This window comes from Liolophura sinensis, chromosome 4 (assembly GCF_032854445.1).
Source record: "Liolophura sinensis isolate JHLJ2023 chromosome 4, CUHK_Ljap_v2, whole genome shotgun sequence".
In the NCBI taxonomy this organism is placed as follows: domain Eukaryota; kingdom Metazoa; phylum Mollusca; class Polyplacophora; order Chitonida; family Chitonidae; genus Liolophura; species Liolophura sinensis.
This window is the reverse complement of record NC_088298.1, coordinates 20,403,038-20,418,080: the sequence shown is the minus strand read 5'-3', so window position 1 is coordinate 20,418,080 and position 15,043 is coordinate 20,403,038. Positions and strand designations below refer to the sequence as shown.

Below are 15,043 nucleotides of genomic sequence, written 5' to 3'. Positions count from 1 at the left end.
AATTATGGAAATTTTGGAACATGTGCTAGTAAAATTTTCCCTAACTGATTTTGCTTTCAAATTTCGGCATCATATCGATATGTAAAACCTTTTAAGTGATCCTTCAAAGAAAATTATCAACACACAAATTATTTGGCGGATGAAGTGATCAAAGAACAGTATTAACCTAGCACCCTTCTGTCTCCTCCACCCCCACCACATAGACCCCACACCCACCACATACACCCCCAACCCCACCATATACACCCCACCCCCTAACTGTTTCGCTCCTCACTCAAAATCCCTCACCCAAGAAAACTATGAGTGAATAAGGCTTCCATGACTAGTAATTCAGAAATTAAAAATATGGCAGTCCCTAGAGTTTTGGACACTGGATTATAAACTGATATAAAAAAAAAACAAAACAAAAAAAAAAAAAAACATGATATTAATAAAACAAGTGGAATCTGGGCACTGTACAGTGCTGTAGAAAAAAATCAGCAACATATTAAGTAAGCACAAACTAGAACCACTTTATATACATTCAAGGATCACTTTACAATGCTGCTATCAAATGTAAGCCACAGATACAAAAATACAGCCATGACATATGCTTGATTAAATTCTACTCGTAAACAATTTTCGAGTTTTCAGAAAAACAGTCACACATTTTTTTTACTCTTACATTGATTCAATTCAAGTATTTTGTTCCCATTTGCTTGTGCTGATCTGACAAAAATCTAAATTAAAAGTTATAGACTTGTCAACATTTAAATACTCAGTAGTTTATAATTCTAAGAAAACAGCATGGCTGGAATCAAGACAACAAAGAAATACAATTATTACAATATTATGGCTGTACAGAATACTCTTTATCAATTCTTTGCTCATTTTCTTTTCAATAATTTAACGCATTTTGCAATATTGCATATTATAGACTGTCTGAGTTAGGTTAATGCCTTAATTCTTGAATGCTTTTGGTAATATTGCAATTTGTTGCAGCGCTACAATATAATAAATTACAGGGCACGGAAGCAAATAATGATAATTACCATCTCCTTCAATTTCACGGTAAGCAATAGAGCACAATTCTCTAATAAAAACAAACCCAAGGAAACATCACATATGGTGAACCTTTAACCTTTTCAACAGCTGTAAAAAATGAATTTAGCACTTTGGAAAGCACTTTGAAAATGACATACCAGTAGAGTACAAAATATTTCATTTTTTAAATGTCATCCACTCGTTTAATTCGCGCACAGCATGTACATCGGCAGCAAAATCCATACAATTAATATCTGCATTCCTCTACTGTGGCTGTCTGTATGGCCTAATGGTGACAATTACCAGTCCGATGGCGCTTGTGGCGCTGTCGGCACAGTCTGAAACCTGAAACGTTTGCTGAGGACGACTTTTTGTCGACCAATATGACGTGTTCGTCAGTAGACCTTCGTTGGTAACTTGTCAAAGGTCGGTGGCTTACCTCAGGCACTCTTGTTTCCTTCACCCGTTAAAACTGATCTCCAGTATATGACTGCAAGCTTCTTGATTCTGGCAATTATCAATAATCAAATGAATGAAATAAACAACATTTCTAATTTAGACACTTCCAGCTGTCTTCATGCAGTAAAGATGAACATGTAATATCACATGATGGAGAAAAAACAACTGCAGAAATGACAAAAACAAAAATAGATTGGCCATGATTGAGATGGATTGGTACAGTGCCTGTTGCCAAAGAAGAAAAGACAACTCTGCATGATGAGACAAGCTGTTCTTATAAAAGCTGAACCAAACCACTGACACAGTTATGTCCTTTTTTAAAACAAAAGGTATGGCATAGGTTTGAAAATCTTGTGTGTATAGACTCATCAAAGTTTTTGGACAAGACATGTAAAATAATGGCTACACAGAAACAGAGAGTTTAACTCTCAAAATACAAGAGAAACTACAAAATGCTGATAATTTATGAAGTTATAAAGTAAACCTACATCCAACAAGGGGACTCTTCTACCTAAGTGAGTAAATGTAATCTTACAACATCATCGGCTCAAATTTACGCATTTCTGACTTATGTACTGACAATATGGTAAGCTCTGCTTCATACAAATCTTTACACGCTGGCAATAATTAACTGACAGTTCATGTGTTAGGAATTTGTTAAAGTTTGAAAGTCGGTAAGGAAAATCGTGCTACGCTGACACTGCAGTGTCTCGTGTCACGGAAAAAGGATTAGTGGATTTCTATTGCTGCAGTAAATACAAGTACATACACAGAGATCAGCAAATGACTGATAATCGCACAACCCCATTAGGGCAATATTTCAGTCATGTTATGGTGATCAACCCATACAAACATGGCATTGAGTTTGGGTTAAATTTGGTAACAATATGGCACCAAATATGACATAGCTGTTATCATATCAGTTCGACTTTGAAGAGACAAGGTAACTTGACTTGGCTTAGCACAAGTACAGCTTTCCGTCACTGAAACAAACTTGTAAAAACGCACACCCCGAGATATATCAGCCCAAAAGAACTTCACAGCACTTGATTAAAAATGGAAAAAAAAAAATCAATAACTGATTAACTTCTATTAGTGATTAAATTAAAAGGGTGCACCAACACCCACTTTGACATTCTGCGCAATATACGAGGCAACAGCTGAGCATTTTATCACACGCAGAGAATTCACACATAGAAAGAATGACTGGACAATGCAAGTTCATTGGGGTCAGTGACCTCTGAAGGGTCAAGGTCATCCTGGGATGTAACGTTTGAATGTTCAAGGTCATTAGGATCGCTGGCCCTAGTGGGGACAAAAGGATTCCTGACCCTCTGTATATCACTTCGGACAGGAGCTCGTGAGGGGTCAACACAGTCCCGGGAGTCTGAGTCTTCCTCAACTTCGCTAGGCTCTGATTCCGCCATGCTCGCTCTCTGGGTGATGGTGCTTGCTTCTGCATGCCCGTGACGAGACGCCAAGCTGTCTTCCTCGGATTGACCTCCCTCGTCCCAGTCAAAGCTTGGCAGAGCGGCTGTCATTATCAAGAGATCCTCTGTCATCTGCAGAAGCTTCGCTTTGTCTATATTGCAATCGCTATGTGAACCCATGTCGGTTTGACTATCGAGTCTCTCAGGTTGAACACTGCTTTGTTCCGCTCGCAGTTCTGGAGAGTCTGCATCAACAGCCATACGTCCAGACCACAATACTCCGGATTCACTCTTACTCCCTTCTGTGAAAACTGAATCCATTTTAACTGCCTCTGGTGATTCAGCGTCAATGAACGAAAGATCAGACGTCGAAAAATCAAGCGTAACTTTTGTCTCCTGCCCCAATAAGGCTCTTTCCGTCCCTGCATCACAAGAGTCTGTGATCCACTGCTGTGGGAATTGGCATGTAAACTGCACAGAGTCCTCATTCTTGTCTTTACGAACTTCCCCATCAGCTCTGCCTCCTTTACTCTCCTTCTGCTTTGGGAAAAGGCTAATGTCTTTGGCTAAGAATTCTTTTGTTTTGTCCACGTCTCCAGCATGAATGTTCGTCACATCCAGGTCCTTTATGATCCCAAAGCTAGAATCTGATAGTCTTGAACCCACTTTCCTCTCAGGCAGAGTTGCAGCGGTGTCGTCATGGGAAGGCATTGCCTGGTCTTTTACGGGCAATTCTGACTGGCTAGCTGGAAATGCAACGTTACTCTCCAACATTGCCTTGCTGTGTGCCGACATTGCTTTGCTACTGCTTCTGCTGACTTGAGGAACAGCCTGAGGTCCTCCAGACAGCAGAAGATGACTTTGTGGATTTGGACATGAAGCACCTGCTGACAACCCAGAAGATCCAGCACACAACAAAGGAACTGCCTGGGCCCCTTGTCCACCATAAGCCCCTAACTCTTCTAAGGGGTCGTCTTTCGGCCCTGCCATATCCTCAATGGCCAGTTTAGGAAGCTGCTCCATGTGGATGAGATCCTCGACACTCTTGTTTGGCACCTGAGCGACAACGCTGGATGTCGTGTCCTCAAAGTTAAAGCGACTGTTGCTGGACTTCCTGGAATGATGAGGGCATCGGTCTGAAGCTGGGCTTCCAGAGCCTTTGGAATCTTTGAGCGAAATTTCCATGGCAAGCTTCAAGTCAGGGTCCATATCTGAAAAGTAAAATTGGAAAATTTTTGGACGCTTGGCAGGGAAAAGAACCACAAACCACATTGAAAATAAAAAAATTCTGTGAAATTTATAGACAGGCGACTAAAAACATCTATGGATGATCGTGGGTTTCCCTGGCTCTGCCCGGTTTCCTTCCACCATAATGATGGCTGCCGTCATATAAGTGAAACATTCTTAAGTACGGCATAAAACAACAATCAAATAAATAAATAAATAAATAAAAAATAATAACAATAATAATAATAAATAAATCTACACATCTACAAATCTACATAAATCTACAGGCAACTAAAATCATAAATCATAAATAAATAAACAAAAATAATAACAATAATAACAATAAATAAATTTACAAATAACCAATGAACTTTTTTTTAAGTTAATTTTGTTCGACTTCTGCCACACAACAATGCCCATTCTGATATAGTAAGGTGTTACTGCCATTATCATATGATCACGGTTCAAATCTTCAGCAGAAACTACTGAGCTTAACTACAAAACAAGCTCTAGTTTATAATTCATTCAAAGAAAATACATCAATGGATGGTCTTAATTTTATTTAAAAAACGGCAATTTAAGTGATTGGTATGTGCTTTCAAAAGACATCAATCTTTCGGTAAATCAAAATTAAATTCAGGAAGCTCCATTCTTCTATTTACAAGTAGGTGAATTTTATCTGCTGTTATTATTGTTATTTATTTTATAAAAATAATATGGTAAATGATCTGAAGTTTCGCACGTGAGTTACTGTCGTTTACATTCACACAATCTGGGTAGGCTGCAAGATGTCAGAAGACAGCGATTAGACTCCTGCCAGATTCATTACCCTGAATGGCACTTGGCGCCTCTGGTTGCCAATCCTCGCCACATGGGGTGTGCAGGTCTCCCGACTCATAGGCCTGCATGTACATCTCTACATATACCCATGAATGAATTCGAAGAAATTATTAAGACAGGCGATGTCTATTACAAACCTTCAAAATCCAAACACTGTCTCAAAGCATAATCACACCAAACAAGGAATGTACATTGCAGACGAATCAACTATTCTGGTTAGGCCTACCTGGCAGTCATCTCACACTGTTATCTGGTGAACTGTTGTCTGCTGAGAGCCCTCATTATGCAACGAATGTGTGTACAAATGCATTTTATCTCAAAATGAATTTCATTGACAAATATCTGTCATCAGTTTCCCGTGTCCATGTAATTCCAATTTAGTAAGTCTACACGCACATTTTGTTTCTTTAAAGTTGGAACTGTCCTCCAATAGCAGAAGAGTTCCTTTTCCTGCGTTTTTATATCGGAAACCTCCATTGAACAAAGAAAACATGCTCCACTCAAGGCTTCTGAAAACTACCACGACTTACTTATACCTCTTTTCACTAGCTCCATGTGTGAGTCCGGCATATTGGGAGACAGGATTTGTCTGAGTTGTTATCACATAAGGAGTTCGCATAACACCGTCACTGGCTTAATAAACAAAATGTTTTATGATTTTCTGTAAACAGTTTTGCCCAGACTTGATTTACAGGTCACCAGTGACAGATTATTCTTTTACACTTCAGCAGCAAAAATCATGTGATCGATAGGTAGACACGTGCAAATTTCAAGTCCTGTAATTGTAAGTGGCTTGTGTCTCCACGTAGATAAAACCAATCTGTATGACTAAAATTTCATCTGAGGGGACCTGATTAAATATTAAGTAAATTAAGTATTCCTGTTTACGAAATATGGGAGGAAGTTGACAGTGTTTCAAATTCCACAAAAATAAACAAGAAATGTTTAGCTGCAGCAGTGCAAACGCAAGTGTGAAGGTGATGTTTTGATCACAGTTTGACATCTTCATCTCGTCTGCTGGTAGGCCTAGTTTGCAAGTATGGGTGTGCTAAATTCTGCTCACAGCTTTGTATACTGATAACACTGCAGTTTAAAAATGGATATTTGACATGACACCCCGCAGAGTTTTCTCCCAAATTCCCATTCATTACAAAATAACAATAATAAAACAATCAACCTGTTGCGAAGTGCATATACTAAAATTATTATGATTAAAACTGAGGAAAACATGAACTGTTGGTGGAAGAAGCAAAGACTAACTGCTCAGTGAAGCGAGAGCTTGTTTATTACATTCCTGAACTGTCAGTATAATCCCCTGACCACCCCTGATGCTCTCCCCCAGAGCTCAGCCTGTAACAACCACAACCAACGTAACGCATCCTGGGATAGACTTTAGGAGTCCCAGGGTGAAACTTTAGGTCATTTACCGTTATGAGAACAACGACAGAGCAACTGACAATCAAATATATAAAATACTCACCACTGCAGGATTTGTGTACAGATAACAATTTCTGATTTATTAGTTTGAAATGTTTCAATGTACACGCAGGTTACTCGCTTGACAACTATGATTTATTTATTTATTTATTTGATTGGTGTTTTATGCCGTATTCAAAAGTATTTATGGTGGCCAGCATTATGGTGGGAGGAAACCTAGCAGCACCCAGCGGAAACCCACCACCATTTGCAGGTTGGAACAATGTTACATGTAAGTGCACAGACACATTGTTACCCATAGACAATCCCTTTGGCGTAACTTAACCTTTGATTAAGGTTAATTTCTAAATACCTCCAATACTCTTAAAATTGAGAAAACAAGTACATGTATCAGGCCTAAGACACTCATCCCCACAAACTGCTTTTTCTCTGACCTTCTGGCTTAATGGAAGAAATCTCCAACACCCGCTGAAGCTCCAAGTCCAGTTTTTCCATGGGGGTCATGGCTTTAGCCCGTGACCTCCCTGGGGGAGGGGGAGAGAGGACCGTGGGAGAAGAGGAATGTGGAATTCTGGGAGATTGCTGAGCATCATCGTCTGACCTGTGGGAAGATCTGGGAAGAGGAGAAATTTGATATTAGTGGCGTACACAAAACGGTTGAAACTTTGAAACTCTGGTACAGAAAATCATTTACAGTAACAAAATAAGAAACATGAACAACGGACAGAGATGAAAGCGAAAACTGTCGAAAATCTGGAAATGGTCAAATAAAATGCAAAATCTTGTGACCTTTCTTGTATAATATCAAGGGAAAATAAAATCATGATTTTAGCTTCTTCAGTTTGGAAGATGAAATCTCAAACATGTCTGATCCATTTGGATTTGGCAAGATTTGCATCTGACTATGCGCTTCAGGTTATCCACTGCATTTAACATCAGTTCACCCATATGACGTTTCCAGGGCCATATCTAGTCACTTTGGTCTGGAAAAGATTTCAGCTCCCACACCATTGGCCACCCAAACTAACCAAACTGTATTAAAACTAACAAGTAAATTAAACAAAAATATGATGGTTTATCAATATAAAGTTTTCACAATGTCACCATTAAAATTTGGGATCAGAACCTGTCATGTTTATCTAGATACGGCCCTAGTATCCATACAGCAAGACAGTCCCAATAATGTCAGATTTACAAACTTCTTTGAACACACAAAATGCTGGTTAATGTCCAGTCATTGCAAGAAAAGTTTTAGAAACACCTGCTTCTGCTGTTTTTGCGATATTGGAGACAACAAACAATCAGTCAACAATGCTCAAAAGATGGTCTTACATGTACCCTAATTCCTCAACCTTTTCACACATTAATGGCAACTTTTCACACATTAATGGCAACTTTTCACACATTAATGGCAACTTTCAGTGTAATGTAAGTACCTTTTCACTTTGATTTTTTAAGAGAAATCTACACTGGTTGGATTGGCCAATTTCAAGGCTTCACAAAAAAAATAATTTTATCAGTCTGCACAGAATACTTCCATCAGAATATGCTTAAATAAACAACGAAACGATCAATTGCGCGAAATTTCGAGAACTGAGGTGTGTGTACATATACTGTGTTTTCTTGCGAGTGCATGTCCAAAGACCCCAGACACCTCACCCAGTAAACTTAAACTGACAGCGGGCCAACCAGTCCCGTTACCTTGCTCGAAACTCTCAGTGCTGAGCCCAAGTGAGGCCGCAACAAGTACCACTTTAGAGTCTGTGGTGTGACCTGACCTAGGTTTGATTCCTGGTCTCCCGACTTCGAGGCAGACTCCCTAACCCTTAGGTCACCAAAGCGGTCATCTGCCACCAATATACACACTGAATTGTGCTGTAAGTGAAATGAACTTCAAAGGTCCTTCCCTTCAGCCACAAAACCGACCGTCGTCATTCAAGCAAAACACTCTCAAGTACAGCGTAAACACCGATCAATCAACAAATTGTGCTGCCTCAGTAAATCATAAAAAGACAACTCATGAACTACAATCAGTTCCAAGTGAACTGACCTGTCATCAACTTGGCTCTCATTTGAGTTGAGCACCCCTGAATCTCTCAGGTACTGCAGTCTGGACATTTCTAGTGCTCGCAGTAGATCCATGTGTTCATCCAGCACAACTTCAGGTGGATCTGAAACATGAAATTCATGCTAAATGAAACCAAATATGTAAATTGTGACAGAAAATCACAGTTTGCCAGGCACTGAGGTCTGTGCACAACCATTGATCTTAGTATACCTAGATCTTCATCTGACAATGTGAAATTTCATGCTAGATGACAACAGATATGTAAATTATAACACAAAAATGAAGTTTGACAGTTACAGAGGTCTGGGCACCTCTAGTGCTCTTAATGGATCAACATGTTTATCTGACACAGCTTCAAAATAATCACAATATGCCACTCATGCCAGATGAAACACAACAACACAAACGATATCCATGCAAGATGATGCCAAAATATTGAATTATAACAGAAAATACCTGGCTGCCGAGACATGAAACATCGGCTTCTACAAGGATTCTACGTACACCATGAAAATCCTACCTGTGACAGGCTACAATGGATAGATGCTTTGAACATACCTGGCTTTTTCTCCTTCTGTTCCAGCTTATCCAGCTGATCAAGGCGTAGACACCTGAGACTGCAGTGATCATGGGCGGCACCTGTGCGCGGGTTTTTTGCTCTAGGCCGGTCACAATCAGGACGCAAACATTTACCTGTAATGGGAAAAGGAAAACATTTTTTCAAGCACTCTGCAATTTTGTCACAATTATTAGACATTTACCTTATTTCTAACATGGAAATTCCCATCTCCTTCAAGAAAGGTAGCACTTGATGTCAATATACTTAAAGTGCTACAAACAAAGGCACTGAAACCAGAGCCAGTCGTACCACTCCCTTATCTCTCCTTACCAAAAGAAGTAGGCGGCAGTGTTTCTGAGTCAGAATCATCACTGTCATAGCCTGGCCAATCAAGAACAGCCATGACGTTGGTATGACGACCAGAGGCATCCTTAATCCATGGATTGGCCGGATCCACTTCCTGTATTGAGGCGATAATTGCTTTCCGTAGTTCTTCCTGAAAAGAAAAAGAGAGTAAAATCCTTACAGACAAACTGAATTTATGCTGATTTGCCATGCTATGAGATCTCAAATCACAGCTTCTTTCTTGGTTACACCTGAATTTCATAGAGTGTAAGGTGGACACAGACCCCCATTACAACTTCCGTTTTTCAGTAGGGACGATTGTAGTTCTGTGTATTTTAGGGTGTAAAGTCTTTTTTTGCTGCCAGCCTGCCGTTTTTGGTGTACAGGTGCATGCTTGGTATCAAAATGATGGAAATTGTCTAAGCTTTGGGCAGGTATGAGTTTTAATGGTGAAAGTTTGAAATTCTGGGCGAGAGGACACAAGGAGACAGGTGGTGATGAGGCTGCGAGTGACGTCCCCTTGGCGTTGCTAGGCACCCCTCCCAGCTGCCGGCATGGAAAGGTCCAGATTTTGACGGTCAACCTATGTCAAGATTTTTACAGCTTCTTTCTCACAGGCTGGGCCAGGTATGCACCAAAGCTTATTGGCCTCGGAATGTTTGGGACTGAGCTACAGCGCTAAACGTTAACATTGTCGCTTATGGAAAACTAATGGGGGTTTGTGGCCAGGTAGCCCTGGCAGGGGAGAGAAATCTTGAAAAAGTCTGAGCCCGTGGCTACGACTGAAGCAATATCTTGTGTCCTTAAACATACTGACTGGGCAGCCAAACCCATCTGTCCCAAGGGAGCACTCACAATGTGTATTCTGATTTCATGTAGTATATTTATTTATTTATCTGATTGGTGTTTTACGCCGTACTCAAGAATATTTCACTTTTATGATGGTGGCCAGCATTATGGTGGGAGGAAACCGGGCAGAGCCTGGGGAAACCGACGACCATCCGCAGGTTGCTGGCAAACCTTCCCACGTATGGCCGGAGGGGAAGACAGCATGAGCTGGACTTGAACTCACAGCGACTGCAATGGGGAGAAGCTCCTGGGTCATTACGCTGCACCAGCGCGCTAACCAGCTGAGCCAGAGAGGCCCCAAACGACCATCCGCAGGTTGTTTTGGGACATTTATCTGCCTCTAAAAATGCACTTTTGTCAGTGAAATTTTAAGTCTTTTAGGGTTTGCCATTTAATCCGTGTGGTAGCTAATTCTTCTAATTTTTAGGACACATATTAGTAGAGCAAAAGGTAAAAACCATGCGATAAAAGAGAAAATGTGAATTCCTGTACAATGACATGTATATTGGCAGAAGGCAGGAGACCAGATGTTCCAAAAAACTGAAAAATTACAATAATAAATACTGCAATTACTTACATCCTCCATATCGAGGCTGTACTTCCGGCGTTTCTTTTTGCGCAGAGATGGGGGTGTTTCTGGTGGCACAAGTCCTTTGGCAATGGCCGAGATGAACTCATGGCGCTTTCTTTGAACGATGGTTGCCTGTTCAATGATCTTGCGGCGCGGCGTCCTCAGGTAAAGCCTGTTGACCATCTGTGACAGAATTTCCGTGCACTCTTCCAGCTCTGTCTGCATGAATTCAAACACGATCTTCTTGTAGCCAGGTCCGTCTAGATAATATCCATACACATATGAACATTTCAGGACGCGACGCGCTTTTAACAGCTGGTGCACTGCCTCCTCTACAAATCGCGTCTCCTCATTGGCAGTAGCTGTGATAAGAGAAAATGAAATACAGATCATCGCTGTGAAAAGAGAAAGTGGTGGTAAAAATATTCTTGTAAAAGGGAACGTGAACCTCAGCAATAATACCCGTTATAAAAATAAAATAAAAATGTGGTCAGAATTTCCCTTCTACAAGGGTTGCAAGCATTATGGTGAGAGGAAACCGGGAAGAGCCCGGGAGAAACCCAGGGCTATATGTAGTTTGCCGACAGACCTTTACACGTATGGCCGGAGAGGAAGCCTGCATGAGCTGGACTTGAACTCACAACCACTGCATTGATGGGGGGTGGGGGGTGGCTCCTGGTTCACTGCACTGAAAGGACTGAAATTGAACACTATTCCCACCTTGAATAACCTTTGAATAATCAATTAATTGAGAGATGAAATCACCTGTTCTGTCCTGGGACAAAGGGCCATACTGTTTAGTCTCCCAAGATATCTTTCAGACATATAGAAAAAATTACATGCAACACCTGAAAAATGTAATAATTCAATCCCTATTAAGCACATAAGGGGTCAGGACCTTTGACCTTACCTATATCTGTGACGGCCTCTGCCAGCTTCATCATCTTATCTTTAGCGGTGTGAAGGAGTGGCTCTTCTAGCTGCTCAAAAGCGACAAAGATAATGAAGAATTTCTCTTTGATTAGCATTTGCTGTCCAAGTTAGAGTCATCTTTCTTTTACGTAGAAATAATGCAATTATTTGAACAGAATTGTACATGACAGGTTGCAAGCATATTTCACTCATATGAGTTCAGGAAAGCTGGCCACAAAACCACTGCCCTTTGCCAGTTACGCAAACAAACTTTCTGACTGAAAGCTTCATCAGAGCTACCCAGAGCTTGGTTTAATTTTAATTAATTTAAAATTACTGCGCTCAGGCTTCAAGGTAGGAATTACATGTACAAGACACCAGCTAGGGATAAATGTGCACTGATTCTGTCATATCTGATAAAGAAGATCAGTTTCATTTAAAAAGGTTATGAATAAAAAATCATCTTTCAGATGAGACTAAGCTGCACCTGATCTTAAAGAAAAAGGATCAACAACAGTATTCCATCCTCCCAAAAACATCACTTATTTATTTGATTAGCAGCTTCACAATGTACTAAGGAATATTTCATTCATATGACGGCAGCCAGAATTATGGTGGAAGGAAACCCAGCAGAGAACAACGGCAACCCATGACCTTACCATGAGAGGAAGAGGATGCAAGCGTGAGCTGGACTTGAACCCAATCGACTGCATTGTTGAGAGGCTCCCGGGTCACTGCAAGCTAACCACTATTAAACCATAGAGGCCCTTGCAAAACATCATTCAATTAAGACACCAGCATGGCTGTTACAAATCATTTATTTGCAAATTGTTTCCAGTGATCAGAATGTAGAACCAACAAACCTTGTAGCTGTGTTCATGATTCTTGAAGCGGGAGTAATAATGAACAAATCTGTTCAGCTCTTGCATTCGGGAATTCTTTGCTTCTGCCTGTAACCAATTAATAAGCCATACAATTACCACATTTGAACAAAACAAAACCGCTCCCAAAAAGTATGGTTTAGAGGCAAAGAAAGGGTTAAAAACATTACTTCTGTCATTAAACTGTGCTGGTTATCACCTTATGTTCCATGCAAACTTCAAAAAATATTTATTATATAAGAATTTCAACAGATTCAGGCTAAATGACTTCCTAACCGTACTGAATTTCTCTAATCTATGTTTTACTTTTTTTACTGACCAATATTTTACTTGTCTGATGACTCTAAGGCAAAGAAAACATTAAACTGAAGTATTTATCAGATGAAAGCCCATTAATCGCTGCATTTAACATTTCTAACTGAGTAAAATGCATTTAAAACAAACGATTCTACGACAGACTCAGAGGGTATCAGTGACGTCACAGCCGTTTTGTGTCTTGAAATAATTCATTTCAAGGTCCATTTGATGAATGCATGCATAGCTTTAAATGTAGAGGTATCATGAATCTATGTGTCAAGTGGCAAATAGCTGACGTCACGTCATGCCACTGGTCCACATATAGTCGGAAAAGGCCATAGTAGAATTCAAAGTTTCAAATACAATACACTGTGTCAAAAAAATATTCTGAAAAAATAAATCAAACTATTTTTGTGAACTCATATTTAATGGTCTTCTATCTGACCCATAGTTCATGTATGTGTTTTCTTTGCATTTGAGGGTGTTAGAAAACGGAGGGAACCATTGAACATAAACCTGCCTAACGAGCCTGACTAGATTTATTTGACTCGTGTTTTACATTGTACTCAAGGACACTTCACTTCTAAAACAGCTGCCAGCAGTAAAATGAGAGGGAACCAGACAGAGTCTGCGGGAAACCCATGACCACACGTAGGTTGCTGGCAGACTTTCCCACATAAGGTCAAAAAGGAAACCAGCATGAGCTGGACTTGAATTCACAGCGACTGCATTCGTGGGAGGCTCCTGGGTCACACACATGTCCCAAAGGCCACTTTTGCTTGTCATTTAATTACTGTGGACCAAAATAAGTTCCAAAATCAGATTTTAAATTTTGATGTAATTGTGAAATAGTTTTGATTAATTGGCCTCTGTCCCAGACCTCATCTACATGAACAAAAGTTGTCTTCCTGGACAACCACAATGTAGCTTAGTCAGCAGGGGGTGGATGGTAGAAACCAGGTGCAACAATCAGAGCATTTGTTGCGTTTTTCTCCACCTTTTTCACCAACTCGTAACCACCTGTGTACTTACATCAGAGACAGCGTTTGCTGTGCCCTCCACCTTTTTCACCAACTCGTCACCACCTGTGTACTTACATCAGAGACAGCATTGGCTGTGTCCTCTTCCACCTTTTTCACTACCTCGTAACGGTTACACTTGAAATAACCGCCTGTGCTTGAGTTATGGCGCTTCCACGGCTCCAGGCACACCCAGCAAAAGTCATGTTTACACTGGAAGTACCAAGAAATAATGTGAACTTTTACCGCAAACAAATCACTATGACATGACCCCGAGTAACGCACATCGCAATTAAAACTAGTGCATTAGTGACAATCCATGAAATACCTTCACTCTAAATTCTGACCTTGATCATACAGTGATTTTACGCTGGTTGGACATTATGAGCTGAGCTTTCAGGGTCTCTGGCAATCTGCTTCATGTTTGTATCTGCTTCTGCTTCAAACTGGTCTAGGGGTTAAATCAGCATCCTCCTTTCTAAAATCAACACAATGTTTTTGTGAACAGGCGCAATGAATGCGCGAATGAGATGCTGTAAATTTTCAAACTTTTCAAGTATTTTTTTAATCAGTGAAATTTATGCATACACTTATTATGAAACTGACAATAAAATCCATGTCACTAAAGATAAAAGCTTCCTCAAACTGTGCAAATTATGTCTCTGCAACTGATAGTTCTCTCAGAATGTTTCAAAATATTGGTTGCAGATATTGGTTGAAAAGCTTGAACTGAACACAAAGACAAAAACAAACATGGACAGACACAAAGACAAACAGACAGACAGAGAAAAAAACAAACAAAGAGACACACACAAACACAAAGGCAAACAAACGGACACAAAGACAAACAAAGAGACACAAACACAGACAGACACATAGACAAACAAAGACACAAACACAAGGATACAAAGACAAACAAAGAGAAAAAAAGACAAACAGAAGGACATAAAGATAAAGACACACATACAGACGAACATAAAGACACAAACAGACGGACAAAAGGCAAACAAAGAGACACAAACAGACGACACAAAGGCAAACAAAGAGACACGGACAGAAAGACAAAGACACACAAAAACAGACAAATGGACACAAAGAAAAACAAAGCGACACAAAAGCAAACAAA

The 15,043-nt window shown here is 40.2% G+C and overlaps 1 protein-coding gene across 1 annotated transcript in view; it reads right to left on the bottom strand.

The window, feature by feature from the left end:
* Positions 1-2,640: 2,640 nt before the first annotated feature.
* The window catches only part of LOC135464510 (ankyrin repeat and IBR domain-containing protein 1-like), a 36,739-nt gene continuing 24,336 nt past the window's right edge, over positions 2,641-15,043 (bottom strand). Inside the window, exons 16-24 of the mRNA XM_064741935.1 lie at positions 13,996-14,130; positions 12,584-12,670; positions 11,719-11,788; positions 10,815-11,170; positions 9,374-9,539; positions 9,043-9,177; positions 8,467-8,587; positions 6,851-7,029; positions 2,641-4,123 (exon numbers count right to left, since the gene is read on the bottom strand). Coding sequence (XP_064598005.1) covers positions 2,670-4,123; positions 6,851-7,029; positions 8,467-8,587; positions 9,043-9,177; positions 9,374-9,539; positions 10,815-11,170; positions 11,719-11,788; positions 12,584-12,670; positions 13,996-14,130 — 2,703 coding nt within the window. The 3' untranslated portion in view covers positions 2,641-2,669. The remainder of the gene's footprint in view (positions 4,124-6,850; positions 7,030-8,466; positions 8,588-9,042; positions 9,178-9,373; positions 9,540-10,814; positions 11,171-11,718; positions 11,789-12,583; positions 12,671-13,995; positions 14,131-15,043) is intronic.